The following is a 13,986-nucleotide window of genomic DNA, read 5'->3' as shown; positions in this document are numbered from 1 at the left end:
AGCCTTAGATCTCCCAAGAACAGCAAGAAAATCTCACAAACACTCCCAGGAACTCAAGAACAAAGCTTTCCTCCTCTTTCTCTCTGTTTTTGACAAAAGCGGCCAAAAGAGGAGAAAAACTCGAGCTCCCTCCTTAAAAACCCGAGCTAGGGTTTTCCCTAAACCAACCCCGCAAACCGGACAATTAAAATTGAACCGACCAAACCGGCCACAACTGGTGTCGATCGATGCCTCACTAGAAGGTGTCGATCGACACCCTTACCAAAATACCAAAAATTGGTTTGCGGGTGTTACAATTCTCCCCCACCAAACTAGATTCGTCCTCGAATCTCGAACAACCATCAGTCAAGGACTCCCGTGCAACCGTCTCCACGGCCTGCACTCCTCCGACCGATCTACAGAAGGTCACCTCTAGGCGATAGACTCACGCTCCAGGCGTTATTTGCTCTTGACTTTTTGGACTTTCCTTTACTCATAGGCCTAAACCTTGAGTTTTTATTGGCTCCTCATCAGACCTAAGTCTGCATGCCAAATGATATAAGGAAAAATCCAAACTCGTCTCTCGGGTTGCCACCCTACAGCGCGCCTCCGGATCGTCATCCGGAGTCGATATACCAACCATACTCCCGAGCCACAAAGTCTCTGAAAAATGGCAGTACTAGGAGAACCTAAGTCCCCCAAGAGTCGCGAGCAAACAATTCTGAACACGTCTGAGTCCTATCCCTATCCAGGTTTCCTTCCCGTGGCTCGCGTAAAACATCTCAATGTCTTACCAACCACATATTCCCACACCGGGATACCCCATGACCGCACAAGGATCATATATACGCCACAAGGGCCGCCACAAAGGCCAACAAAAATGTCCTCACGAGGACCGCCACCAAGGCCAAACAAAATGTCCTAAAAAGGACCGCCACCAAGGCCACTCGTCACAAAGACCGTCTGTCCCGAAGGACCGTCACAAAGACCATCTGTCCCGAAGGACCGTCACAAAGACCATCTGTCCCGAAGGACCGTCACAAAGACACTCTGGCTAAACAGCCCGCCACAAAGGCCAACAAATGGCTAAAAGCCCGCCACAAAGGCCACACAATTTGGCTAAAAGCCCGCCACAAAGGCCACACAATGTCTAACAAGACCGCCACACACAGGCACTCTGACTCGAAAGTCCGCCACAAAGGCCACACAATGTCTAACCAGAACACCATACACAGGCACTCTGACTCGAAAGTCCGCCACAAAGGCACAAAATCCCCTCCAAGGCTTCCCACCGCTAAAATGGACAAATTCTGACTCCCGCAAAACTTTCCATATTTAGCACTTTCCATTTTTGGAAACTTTCCACTTTTGGAAACTTCTCTTCACAACCCCGCCTCACGGAAACTTTGTACCCCAAACACCACCTCATCTTGTTACTGAGTCGCACAACCAACCACCCCAAGCGACCGAGTAACAAGAGAGATGGGCTGGAATACTCCATCCCGCTCCAGCCACGGATTACAGATGGGACCAGGCTAAACAAGCTCAAGTCGCGGCTTGCTTCTCATACCACTTCTTGAACCTTGCCTTCATCTTTGCCTCAGGCTCCCAAGTCTGTTCCTCAACACCATCACAGTCCCACAGGACTCTCATCAAAGGAATCTTCTTCTTCCGAAGTTCCTTGATCCTCCTCTCGAGAACCCTCACTGGTCTCGCCTCCAAAGTCATGTTAGGCTGAAGATCCTCAGGAATCTTAGCCAACACCTCCTCTCCCTCACGGAGACACTTCCGCAACATAGACACATGGAAAACCTTATGGAATGCACGCATCACCTCAGGTAACTCCAATCTATATGCCACTGGTCCAACCCGCTCAATCACCCTGAATGGACCCATATACCTCGGACTCAACTTAGTCTCTGACAATGACCTGTTCGGACCCTGCAACATGGCCATCTTGAGGTACACTCTGTCTCCCACCTGAAACTCAAGATCTCTCCTCCTCCTATCTGCATAACTCCTCTGCCTATCCTGAGCCTCCTTCATGTTCAGCTTGAGAACCCGAATCTTCTCTGAGGTCTCCTGAACAAAACTAGCACCAAACATGCTCCTCTCCCCCACCTGAGTCCAGCACAATGGTGTACGACATGGCCTCCCATATAAAGCCTCATAAGGAGCCATCTTAATACTCGCCTGATAGCTGTTGTTGTAAGCAAACTCTACCAGGTTCAGGTGATCTGCCCAATGGCCACCCCAATCCAACACACACATCCTCAGCAAATCCTCCAGCGTCTGTATCGTCCTCTCTGACTGTCCATCAGTCTGGGGATGATAAGCTGTACTCATATGCACCTTAGTGCCCATCTCTGCCTGAAACGCCTTCCAGAACACCGAAGTGAACTTGGAATCCCTATCAGAGACAATGCTCGCTGGCACCCCATGCAACCTGACTATCTCCCTCACATACTTCTTAGCCAAGACCGCTGCTCCATCAGTCTTCTTAATGGCCAGAAAATGTGCTGACTTGGTCAACCGGTCCACAATGACCCAAATAGCATCAAAGGTCCGTGACACTGGCAATCCCACCACAAAATCCATAGTGATCATATCCCACTTCCACTCAGGAATGGGTAAACTCTTCAGTAACCCGCCAGGAACCTGATGCTCAGCCTTCACTAGCTGACACACATCACACCTCGAAACCCAACCAGCTACATCCTTCTTCATCCCGACCCAATGATAGTACCTCTTGAGATCACGGTACATCTTAGTCGCTCCTGGATGAATGGACAACTTGCTCGCATGAGCCTCTCTCAGAATCTCCTGTCTCAACTCCTCATCCTTGGGCACACACACCCGACCGTGCACCAAGATAGTACCATTATCTGAGACCTGATACTCTGAACCCACATCCTTAGAGGCATTCACTAGCCCCAAATCCTTCTCCTGTGCCAACCGCACCCTACTCAGAAGATCTGCTCTATCTACTGCTTCCAAACCCAACGGTTCCTGTGAAACAGCACACAAGCTCAAAGCACTGATCTCCCCTACCAGTGACTCCATCTCCTGCTCCTGAGCCGAAGCTACCCTCTTCCGACTCAGAGCATCTGCAACCGTGTTAGCCTTTCCAGGATGATAGGCTATCTCCAAATCATAATCTGCCACAAGCTCCATCCACCGCCTCTGTCTCAAATTCAGCTCAGGCTGAGTGAATATATACTTCAGGCTCTTATGATCTGTAAACACCTGTACCTTTGCACCATAAAGATAAGACCTCCACATCTTCAGGGCAAAAACTACAGCACCCATCTCCAAGTCATGGGTAGGATAGTTGCCTTCATGCACCCGCAACTGCCGCGATGCATAGGCAATCACCTTCCCATGCTGCATCAGAACACACCCCAAACCAACTCTAGATGCATCTGTATAAACCACATAGGGTTCTCCCTGCTCAGGCAAAGCCAACACTGGCGCAGTACTCAACATCTCCTTCAGGCTTGCAAAGCCTTCCTCACACTCTTCTGACCAGACAAAAGGAACATCCTTCCCTGTCAACTTAGTCATAGGACGTGCTCTGCTTGCAAACCCCTGCACAAATCTCCTGTAGTACCCTGCCAATCCAAGGAAACTCCTGATCTCTGTGGCATTCTGCGGTCTAGGCCAATCTCTGATAGCCTGAATCTTCTCTGGATCTACAGAAACCCCCTCTGCAGAAACAATGTGACCCAGAAAGCCCATCTCACGCTGCCAAAAACTACACTTGCTCAACTTGGCAAACAACTTCTGCTCCCGCAGCTTCTCCATAACTGCCCTCAAATGCACTGCATGTTCCTCGGGACTCTTAGAATAGACCAGGATATCGTCGATGAAAATGATGACAGATACATCCAGAAACTCCTGAAACACACTGTTCATCAATCTCATAAACGCTGCTGGCGCGTTAGTCAATCCGAAGGGCATCACCACAAACTCATAGTGCCCATATCTCGTCCTGAAAGCAGTCTTCCTCACATCTGCCTCATCTATCGGTATCTGATGATATCCCGACGCCAGATCTACCTTGGAGAACCAAGTAGCACCCCTCAACTGATCCAACAACTCATCAATCCTAGGAAGAGGATACTTGTTCTTCACAGTGACCCGGTTCAAACCCCGATAATCAATACACAACCGGAAACTCCCATCCTTTTTCTTCACAAACAACACCGGCGCTCCCCACGGTGATACACTAGGACGGATGAATCCCTTACCCAACAAATCTTCTAGCTGCTTCTTCAGCTCTGCCATCTCTGCTGGAGCCATTCTGTAAGGAGCCTTGGATAACGGTGTCGTCCCCGGTTCCAGTTCAATGGTAAAAGGATCCGACCGAGATGGTGGTAATCCCTGCAAAGACTGAAACACATCCTCAAACTCTTCCACTACTGGAATACCGCTAACCGTAGACTTCCCCACTGACTCTGGCATAGATATAGTAACCAGATAAGCCTCACGGCCCTTCTCGATCATCTTCCCAGCCTGAATGGCTGAGATCACGAGACTCCCCGAAGTCGGTCTAATACCCTGAAAAACCAACTTCCCTCCTGAACGCTCAAACTCCACTCTACCCCGATGGCAATCCAAATGCACCCTATGCCGATGCAACCAATCCATCCTGAGAATAACATCATACAGCTCCACTGGACTGATAAGCAAATCTGCTGGCCACGACTCTCCTGCGATCTGAATATCAATTCCTCTAGCTCGTCCAATCACTCTCAGGAACTCGCCTCCCGCAACTCTGACAACTCCTGCACGCTCTCCAGGATCCCCGCTGATCCCCGCACACTCTGCACACTCTGGAGTAATGAAGCTATGCGAAGCTCCAGAATCAAACATAACATGGGACTTAAACCCGCCCACCAACAAGGTCCCTACACAAACCTCATGTGTTGAGAACCTAACACTTTATCACAGGAAACATATACAATCTGAACCTACTAAAATTCACAAAGTTTAAGTACCAGAAAATATACCTGTGATCGCCCCGGCACTGGTTCCACCAGTCTCAGCTGTCGTGTAAACCCGAGGCCCCTGCTCAATCCGTGCCACCTGCTGACCACCAGCCTGCACCTACTGCAACGCTGCCACGGCTGCCGGCTGCAACTTGGGACAAAAAGGCCTGATGTGCCCTGTCTCCCTACAGTGATAACATACCCGAGGTCCTGTCGACGGAACACTCCTCTTGGGACAACTAGCAACCCTGTGATCTCTGCTCCCACAACCGAAGCAACCTGCACCACTCGGCTTCTGCGTAGCCTCCCATTTCCTCTTGGTTCCCTGAGCATGCCTACCGCCCCTGCTAGAACCGCCCTGCTGCTGAACCTTACTAGGCTGAACTGCTGGAGTAACCGACACTGACTGTGCCCGGATATCCTCCTCAATCTCTGCTGCAGTCTCAACCAGCTCTGCACGCGTAGCATAGTACCTCCCTCTACAATGAACTCTCAAATCATCCCGTAGAGCTCTCATGAACCTCCTGACCTGAGCCTCCTCAGACTCCATGGCCCGACCCCCATAACATAGAAGTCGACTGAACTCCAAGTCTAGCTCCCGCACTGACCGCGTCCCCTGAGATATCTGAAGGAACTGCACCTCCAACCGGTCCAATGCCTCCCTAGGAAAATACTTGCGGTTGAACTCCAAGACGAAGTCAGCCCAAGTCATCTCCCTCTGCACCCTCCTAGCAACCACGGATCTCCACCACAACTCAGCATCACCACCCAAAAAGTAGACCCCTATGTCCACCCAAAACTCCACAGGACATCTCAGAGTATGGAAGTTACGTTCCACACTCGTCCTCCAAGCATCCGCAGCTGTAGGATCTGTACCACCCAAAAACCTCTCAGTGAACAGACCCTTCATCTCCTTGAGCATAGCCAAATAACGTCCATGCTCTCCCACATCCGCAACCACTGGCTGCCGCTCCTCCGCCACCACTGGTGGCACTACCTGAGCCCGAGCCGGTACCACAGGTGGTAACCGCTCTAACAACTGTGCTAGCAAAGCCGCAATGTCAACACCAGGGACTCCACCCGCTGGGACCCCCACACCCGGGACCCTAGCATCACCGGCCACTGGAGCATCAATACCGCCCCCTCCTGCCACACTCACGGAATCCCCCGGAACATCCTGCGACTCGCCAACACCCTCAGCTGTCACACTCTGGTCCTCGGTCTCACTAACCACTGGGGCTCTACCCCTACCACGACCACGTCCGCGACCACGTCCGCGTCCACGACCTCGACCAGTCACAGCATCCTCTCTAACCATCTGCACTACCATGAACAGAAGGCTAAGCAAACAATTTCTATTATAACACAGAAACATAAACTCACCGTGGAATCACACACTCGGCTCGAAGAGGATGTTCTAGGACTTCATGCCACACACAATTGACTAACTCACATAATCAATCAAGACATGCAATCCCAAACATCTACAACAGAAACCTAGTGAACCCAAACCTAGAACCGTAAGGGCTCTGATACCAAAATGAAATGACCGACCTTTTTTTTTTTAAATAATAAATAATAAATATAATATATTAAAATAAACTACAGCTAGTGGTCCCATACCCACTAGCCATCTAACCACAACACAATCAACAGCGGAATAACATAATCAATATCCAATAATAAACCAATAATAAACCAATATTATAGCAAGGCAATATCTCCATACCAAACAACAAGAAAACATGAAACCAACAACCTAGCAATGTTTCTAATGACTCAACTCTAGCACCCTAGCAAATGCCAGACAACATCCAATCGAGTCCCTAGAACATCCTCCTCTTCCTTGCCTTTGATTCCACGATCACACTTTGCCTTTACCTGCACCACAAACACAAATTGAGATGCATGAGTATTTGATAAACACTCAGTGAGGCGATCCTCCCATCTACCGGGCTATACACACAAGCAATAAGATCTCTACATGCCACAAACAACAATCAATAAAACAAACCAGGCAATATACAAAGCATGCGACGTCCATCGTAACTGAACAAGGGGTGTCGACCGACACCAGATGGTGTCGATCGATACTGAATATCTGGTGTCGACCGACACCAAACTGGTGTCGACCGACACCCTGCCCGACACTCCCGAAAAACCCTAGTTTGCATCGACCGACACCTCCACATGGCATCGTTCGACACTCGCTAAAGTCCCGAGCCGTCCTCGCGTTGCCGGGCAGCGATTTCCCTCGATCAGAAACTCCGAATCTCGCCTCCAAGCTTCTCCAATCCGCTCCTTGCACTCCCAGAAGCCAAACCCAGCCCAGACAGCAACGAAATATCATAGAGAACTCAAAGAAACAACCACATAAGCACCAAATCACATAGAATCTAGAGATCTTAGCTTAGATAAGCCATGGTCATGCACTCACCTCTTTGCAGGAAGTTTCTGACCAATAAGGACGAATTCCCTCACTCCTAGCAAGCTTTTAACACCTTCCCAGCCTTAGATCTCCCAAGAACAGCAAGAAAATCTCACAAACACTCCCAGGAACTCAAGAACAAAGCTTTCCTCCTCTTTCTCTCTGTTTTTGACAAAAGCGGCCAAAAGAGGAGAAAAACTCGAGCTCCCTCCTTAAAAACCCGAGCTAGGGTTTTCCCTAAACCAACCCCGCAAACCGGACAATTAAAATTGAACCGACCAAACCGGCCACAACTGGTGTCGATCGATGCCTCACTAGAAGGTGTCGATCGACACCCTTACCAAAATACCAAAAATTGGTTTGCGGGTGTTACACCAAGCAATTAGGGTTTTGGTTCTAACAATCCTAAAATAAACAAAGTAAAGAATATAAACAGGTAAACCACGCGACCTAAGCACTCGATGCAAGCAATCGAGTACATGATCGAGTGGGGTGATCGAGTATGCAAGTGAGATATGAACAGCTCGAGGTATTACTCGATGCAGGTTATCGTGTACCTGCTCGGGTAAGTGGTCGAGTAAGTGAAGAAAATGCAAACAAATAAAATACAAAAGTTCCTAAGGATGGGGGTAATCAAATCCTAAGTGTTCTAGACCAGTACGGATGCCTTACATGCCTCAAGCAATTATTTCCTAGACTATGAACCTCTAAGACCTTGTCACCACACTTTCGCACTAGCAACAATCAACCTTGAACTCACTACCACACTGTCGCACTAGCAATATGAACAAGCAGACATTAAGAACGATTCATTATTGTCAATAGACTTAAACTCATCTAATTTTGTTACTCAGAGTTAAGTAAACCTCTAGCATTGGCTAAATCAAGCATTTTATCTACTCCTTTCGGCCTGTAGCATTGTAAACGCCCTAGATCTAATCTCAACCTTTCGGTCTGTTGACAGCATTAAGAACACCAACCTAGAAGGAAATCTATCAATCATCACAATCAACTAAAGCATCCTAACTGATCAAGAACACAAAATCATCTATCCCATCCCTAGAAACTTTACTATACTACTTGGACATAGAAACGAATAACAAAGCAATCAAAATGAATAAAAATGACATTGTATTAAAGATAGAGTAGAGTAGTAAGAGTATAGGATAGAAATCTAAGGAAACTACAAAATAAAAATGCAAAACAAGAAGAAAAATGTTGAGTTACTCAGTTCTCTCCCAGAAGCTCTCGCTCTCTGGTTTGAGGGTCTGCGGCGTGCTCCTTTGCGAGCTAGGGGAAGAGGGGGTTTATATATGGAAACCCATTTGACCTAGCTTCCCAGACTTGCCCGATGGTCTACTCGATGGGGTACACGAGGGTGAAGTCGGGTTACTCCTCGGGTGGATCTTCGGGTTGCTCTTCATGCTCTTGGATCTTCCTTGATCGTGTTGGGGTTCGGACTTGTTCTTGTAGCTCGATGGCTCCTTCGGGTACATGCTCGAGTTGTCTTTGTTTTTTCCCATTTTTGGCTCTTTAGCACCTGTTTTCATCCAAAATATGCAAATGCAAAAATGCAACATCCGAAATGCTCTAAAAGTGAATTCATACAGTTAATGGCCTAAAAATGCTAAGTTAGAGGTATGAACAATGCAAAATATGGACAAAAAAGGATGCTAAAAACATGTAAACTAGAGAGTTATCATTAACCCAAATGAAAGTTCAATGAGCTAGCATTCATAGTCCATCTGCAAGATAATTTAAAGATCAAATTAAAGTCCAAATAATATAGAGATGCAGCAATGATCATGTAAGCTTTACACTAGAAGAAAATGCTTTCAAGTGACACAATGCTAAGCTTAGACTCTTCATTTTTTCGCAAAGATTAAACAAGCACCAATGAACTATAAATGAGGGCTGTGGGTTCAATCCTAAGACTCTACTTTTACAAGGCAACTTCATCATTATCCCCAAATGCAAATGCATACTAAATGCTTCTAGACTCAATCCTAAACACAAGGATGAATATGCAAAGCTACATGCATTTTTTTTTGTTTAAATTTTTTTTTTTTTTTCTCAAAACATAGCTATTAAGAATACATCACACAAAAGATGAAAATCAAAACAAAACACAATGTTAGATGGTTAGTCCCTCCCCCAAACTTAATTCACACTGTCTTGGTGTGAGAAAATTCCAAGAGAAAGACTACTAAAAATAAAGAAAACAAGACACAAATGGTATATACAATGGAAAGCTAGGACCATACCTTGGCCCTAGGTGTGAACCTTAGGGAATGGAGTGATAGGAGGAGCTTTAGTGCTCCCTTGAGATCATGTTGAATTGGTGGAAAGAGAGTGGAGGTTGATAGTGAGGACACTTGAGAGAAGGTCATGAAGCTTATCTTTGTCATATTGATACTTGGGATCTAGCCTGACTTTGACACTTGCAAATGGTGAAGAAGGACCTTTGTGCGTCACTTTGTACTCTATTGCTCCATCAACAAGCCCCAAGGGATGCAAACACAAAGTCATAGGAGATGAAACAATGGTGGGAGGGTGGATTTGTTTCTTTTTCCTCTTCTTCTTGTCAACAACTTTACTTGCTTGACCCAATTCCCCTTCTCTAGAATCTCCTTTGAGGTCATCAAATAAAGAGTCTAAACACTCACCATCCAAGATGTCCTCATCAAGCTTTGTAGTCTCATTAATCCCTATTGTATCAACTTGGAGCTCTTGATGTTGATTATTCAAGTCTCTATGCTCTTCTTTAGTTGTCACATCTTCACTATTGATTGTTCCACAAAACATTGTAGAGGAAGGTTTGATAGGATAGGATGTGTTGGGATTCACTTGACGAAGAGTTACTTTCTTATTTAAAAAAATCAATGCTTGCCCCAATAGTGTTGAGAAAGGGAGTTCCTATGAGAGGGAGCTTGTTAGTTTCTTTCATCTTAACTACCATGAAGTCTGTTGGAACTGTGCAATCACCAACCTTGAGTGGATAGTTCTCAATCAAACCAAGTGGAGATTTTGAGGAAGCATCTCCAAACATGATGGAAGAAGAGGGCTGCTTCATGTCTTTGATCCCGAGACTCTTTACCATCTCAAGTGACATTACATTAACACTTGCTCCTAAATCACATAAGGCATCATCAAGTTGTAAAACACCAAGTGAGCAACGTATAGTAAATCTGCCTGGATCTTCAAGCTTGGAAAGTGTTTTTAGGCTGGGTTGTTGTTCACTTGGTGAATCAAAGATTTCCATGATTTCTTCCACCTTCTCTCTGTTTGCTAGAATAGCTTTGATGAATTCTATATGGAGAGGAACTTGAGACAAGCTATCCACATAAGGCAAAGGTGCTCCAACTCTACTCATATTAGCTTTGAAACTTGAGAGCACTTTCTTTTTAGATTTTGTAAGAACCCTTTGTGTAAATGGAAGTGGAGGACTATAAAGAGGAAGAGAAACTCTTGATCCATCTTTCTTTTCAACCTCCTTGGCGACTATCTCATTACCCCTAGATCCTTTATCAGCTTTCTCAACTTTAGCAACCACCAAACTCTCAGCAGTAGGACCATATAGAAGAGCAGATATCTCTTCAATAGACCGTTCATTCTCATCAGCATGGCGATTCATTTTTGATTTTTCTAAACTCATACTAGTAACCTTGTCCACTTCTTCCTTGGAGATGGCATTGCAAAACTCTTTTGGGTTTGGTTCCGGTTTTACCGGTAGAGAACCCACTTGTCTTGTTGAAGAGGAAGAAGCTTGTTCGTGGACCTGTGTTTGCAACCTCTCAATCTTGGCATTTAACTAACCATATACATTCTCAACTTTGTGGTGCATGGCTTTCATTTGTGTGGCAAGTTCAATGGCACCTATCCCTTGTCCTTCTAGGAGTTGTCTAAGTAGAGCATTTGAGTCATCTACTTGACCTTGAGGGTGTGGTGCATTCATTTTTTGCTAAGGTCGGGAATAGGTTTGAGGCTTGGCTTGGTAGTTCCCTTTAGGTTGAGGCTGATAGCTGGGTTGGGAAGGAAAACCAGGAGGTTTTTGTGGTGGATAAGTCTGATCTTGTGGGTTCTCCACATTGGTGGTGCGGTAAGAGAGGTTAGGGTGGTTGCGGTAATTAGGATTGAACTTGTTATACCCTTGGCCACCTACATAGTTGACTTCTGCGTGACCTTCAACACATCCTTTCATACCTTCTTGATAAAGTTCACATTCATTGACAAAGTGAACTTGCTTTTGATTTGCCATAATCTTATCCATCTTGTCATTCAAAACTTTGATCTCCTTGCAGTGCTGCTCATTCATATCAGTATAGTACCTTGGAGTTCTATATTAATCCTCTCCATAGTTCCCATCACTTTGAGCAAGATTCTCAACCAACAACATTCCTTGTTCTGCATTTTGACCCAAGAAGTTTTCATTGCTTGTTGTATCAAGAAACATTCTATACTTAGGCAAGACTCCTCTATAGAGTATACTCAACTGTGACTCCTTGGATAAACCATGATGTGGACATTGAGAGATGTACCCCTTGAATCTTTCCCATGCTTCACAAAAACTCTCATTTCCCTTTTGAGCAAAACTTGATATTTCATTCCTTAGTCTTTCTGTTCTTGTAGTAGAGAAGAATTTGGATAGGAAAGCCTTCTTACATTGATCCCAGGAGGTAATGGTGTTGTGAGGCAGATTCTTTTCCCAAATGTGAGCCTTGTCACCAAGAGAGAATGGGAAGAGGCGTAGCTTGAAAGCATCTTCAGAGATACCATTGATCTTAACAGTCCCACAAAACCTATCAAACTGATCCAAGTGATCAAGGGGGTCTTCCATTGCCAAACCATGAAAATTTGATCCCTGCACCATGTTGATAAGACTGGCTTTGATCTCAAAGTGATTGTTCTCAACTGGTGGAGCTCTAATACCAGTGCGGTGTCCATTAACATTTGGTGCATCATAAACTCCAATGAGAGGGGCTTGTCTTGGTACATGGTTGGGAACTCTATCATCCTTGGACTTTTCATTTCCATTATGACCAGCAGGAGGAGGAGGGTTGTTGTCCATAGCTTGTCTTGCTAACCGGTGATTCTCTCGGTCAAAAATGGTAGATGTCGTCAACACACTTAATCAAGTCTGCTTGGCCTTGACTTCTCAAGTTAATACACCTTGCAAAAGAGAATTCAAAACACCAAAGCAAAAAAGTAAGTAACAATGTAAAGTAAATGAATAGGCTCAAGCAAAGTTTAAATCCTAATGATCAAATTGAATGCAAACGGGCAACGGCACCAAATTGATGTAGTACTTTTACTTCAATTAAATTATCAATCCACAATTTGCATTAATCAACTCACTAAGAATGCACAAAGATGCTCAATCTAAACTTAAACAAGAATAGGTTCTTTTGTAACAATCTTAACTAACAAACTGATTCAAAGAAAGAAAACAAGACAATTCAACAATGCAAACTCAAAGAAACATGAAACTACTAGAAACAGACGTTAAATCAAGATTAAACAAGTGAACCTTGGGCAACGTAATTGACTTGAGAGATAGCTAACCAATCCTAGATGTCTAAGCAACAATCAAGAACAATCCTATGGCTAAGAACACTTATGCAAATCAATTCATTTCTATGATAAAGATCCTATGCTAATCAAGTGATAATCAACAATTTCCAAAGGCAATCACAAGGTAAGCATGCATTATAAACAAGTCTAAATACATTAAGCACCCTAATCATCAGTTTCCATTGGCTAAGAATGCAAAGCTCTTGAATAATTTTGTTCAGGAATTTCATCAAACACCTTCTCGGCATGGAAATAGTATTGTCTATATTCAAGCTTGATCAAGGCTATCTAGCATTATTAACATTAATCAAGATAGGAAACATATAAATAAAGCCTTAGACATCAAAGATCAGTCATCTATCTCCCTAATCTACCTAGCCCAAAGTTCTAATGATCTCTTCACTCATCATCATGATCACACAAAGAAAAGAGTTTGATCTTTGTGAAATCATAATAAGAGATTATAGATTAAAAGATTTGAAGAAGAAATTGCTATTAAAAACTTAGAAGTACTCAATCTCACAACAAACCAAGAATAAACAAGCTTAAGAACCCTAAAAAGCTGCTAAACAAGATAAGATAAAGGATAAGTCTCCCCTTGATAGGGTTAATGTATTTATAGGAAAATAAAAGGGAACCGGGTCAACCCAGTTCAAACCCGGATTAAGGCTAAAACAAGTGTGGACTAAGCGGCAATCCGGCAAGCTTTGGCCGATTGAGGTGGCCGATGGTGTCAACCGGGGAGGCTTTGACCGATTGGAGATGACCGATTGGGACAGCCGGGTGAAACATGTTATTTTGTGGATGAAAGGTGAATGATGGTGGAATGTATGGAATGATGATATATGAATGGAATGGGTGTTTCAATTCCCCTTATGCTATTGCAGTACAAGAGGTATCAATCCAGTCTGAGTGTTTGTGAACAATCAAGATATGCATATGAATCTAAGTTAAGACAAATGTAATGATTGTTTGTCACTAACAATCCTATGATGATAATGATAGAATGCAGAAAAT

At 44.8% G+C, this 13,986-nt stretch overlaps 2 protein-coding genes and 1 non-coding gene across 3 annotated transcripts; 1 reads left to right on the top strand and 2 right to left on the bottom strand.

The window, feature by feature from the left end:
- Window positions 1–1,517: 1,517 nt before the first annotated feature.
- LOC104773679 (uncharacterized) lies at window positions 1,518–10,203 on the bottom strand. Its single transcript, XM_087512567.1, has 7 exons — window positions 9,774–10,203; window positions 5,618–6,116; window positions 5,211–5,548; window positions 2,908–4,754; window positions 2,788–2,791; window positions 2,410–2,753; window positions 1,518–2,031 (listed from the first exon to the last, which is right to left on the bottom strand). The coding sequence occupies exons 1-7, from the start codon at window positions 10,201–10,203 to the stop codon at window positions 1,525–1,527; spliced, it is 3,969 nt and encodes a 1,322-aa protein (XP_087368693.1). The 3' UTR covers window positions 1,518–1,524.
- A 61-nt stretch (window positions 10,204–10,264) lies between these two features.
- On the bottom strand, window positions 10,265–11,353 carry LOC147944396 (uncharacterized). The gene is made up of 2 exons (XM_087512566.1): window positions 11,222–11,353; window positions 10,265–11,176 (listed from the first exon to the last, which is right to left on the bottom strand). The coding sequence occupies exons 1-2, from the start codon at window positions 11,351–11,353 to the stop codon at window positions 10,265–10,267; spliced, it is 1,044 nt and encodes a 347-aa protein (XP_087368692.1).
- A 553-nt stretch (window positions 11,354–11,906) lies between these two features.
- On the top strand, window positions 11,907–12,013 carry LOC147944395 (small nucleolar RNA R71). Its single transcript, XR_015558841.1, has one exon. It is a non-coding gene; the product is annotated as a small nucleolar RNA R71 (small nucleolar RNA).
- The last annotated feature ends 1,973 nt before the right edge of the window (window positions 12,014–13,986 follow it).

This window comes from Camelina sativa, chromosome 5 (assembly GCF_030686135.1).
Source record: "Camelina sativa cultivar CO46 ecotype springtype chromosome 5, ASM3068613v1".
Classification (NCBI taxonomy): domain Eukaryota; kingdom Viridiplantae; phylum Streptophyta; class Magnoliopsida; order Brassicales; family Brassicaceae; genus Camelina; species Camelina sativa.
This window is presented reverse-complemented; position numbering and strand designations above follow the sequence as displayed.

Excerpts from the sequence above, each read along its gene's own strand:
- LOC104773679 (XM_087512567.1), bottom strand. The coding sequence starts at position 10,203 with ATGTTTTGTGGAACAATCAATAGTGAAGATGTGACAACTAAAGAAGAG. Across the intron at positions 6,117-9,773 it reads GCTTCATGACCTTCTCTCAA|GAGGGGGCGGTATTGATGCT; the intron begins GTGTCCTCACTA and ends TGAGTGTGGCAG. Across the intron at positions 2,032-2,409 it reads TCAGGTTGCATGGGGTGCCA|CTGAACATGAAGGAGGCTCA; the intron begins GCGAGCATTGTC and ends CGGGTTCTCAAG.
- LOC147944396 (XM_087512566.1), bottom strand. The coding sequence starts at position 11,353 with ATGAATGCACCACACCCTCAAGGTCAAGTAGATGACTCAAATGCTCTA. Across the intron at positions 11,177-11,221 it reads TGCACCACAAAGTTGAGAAT|GTCCACGAACAAGCTTCTTC; the intron begins GTATATGGTTAG and ends TTGCAAACACAG.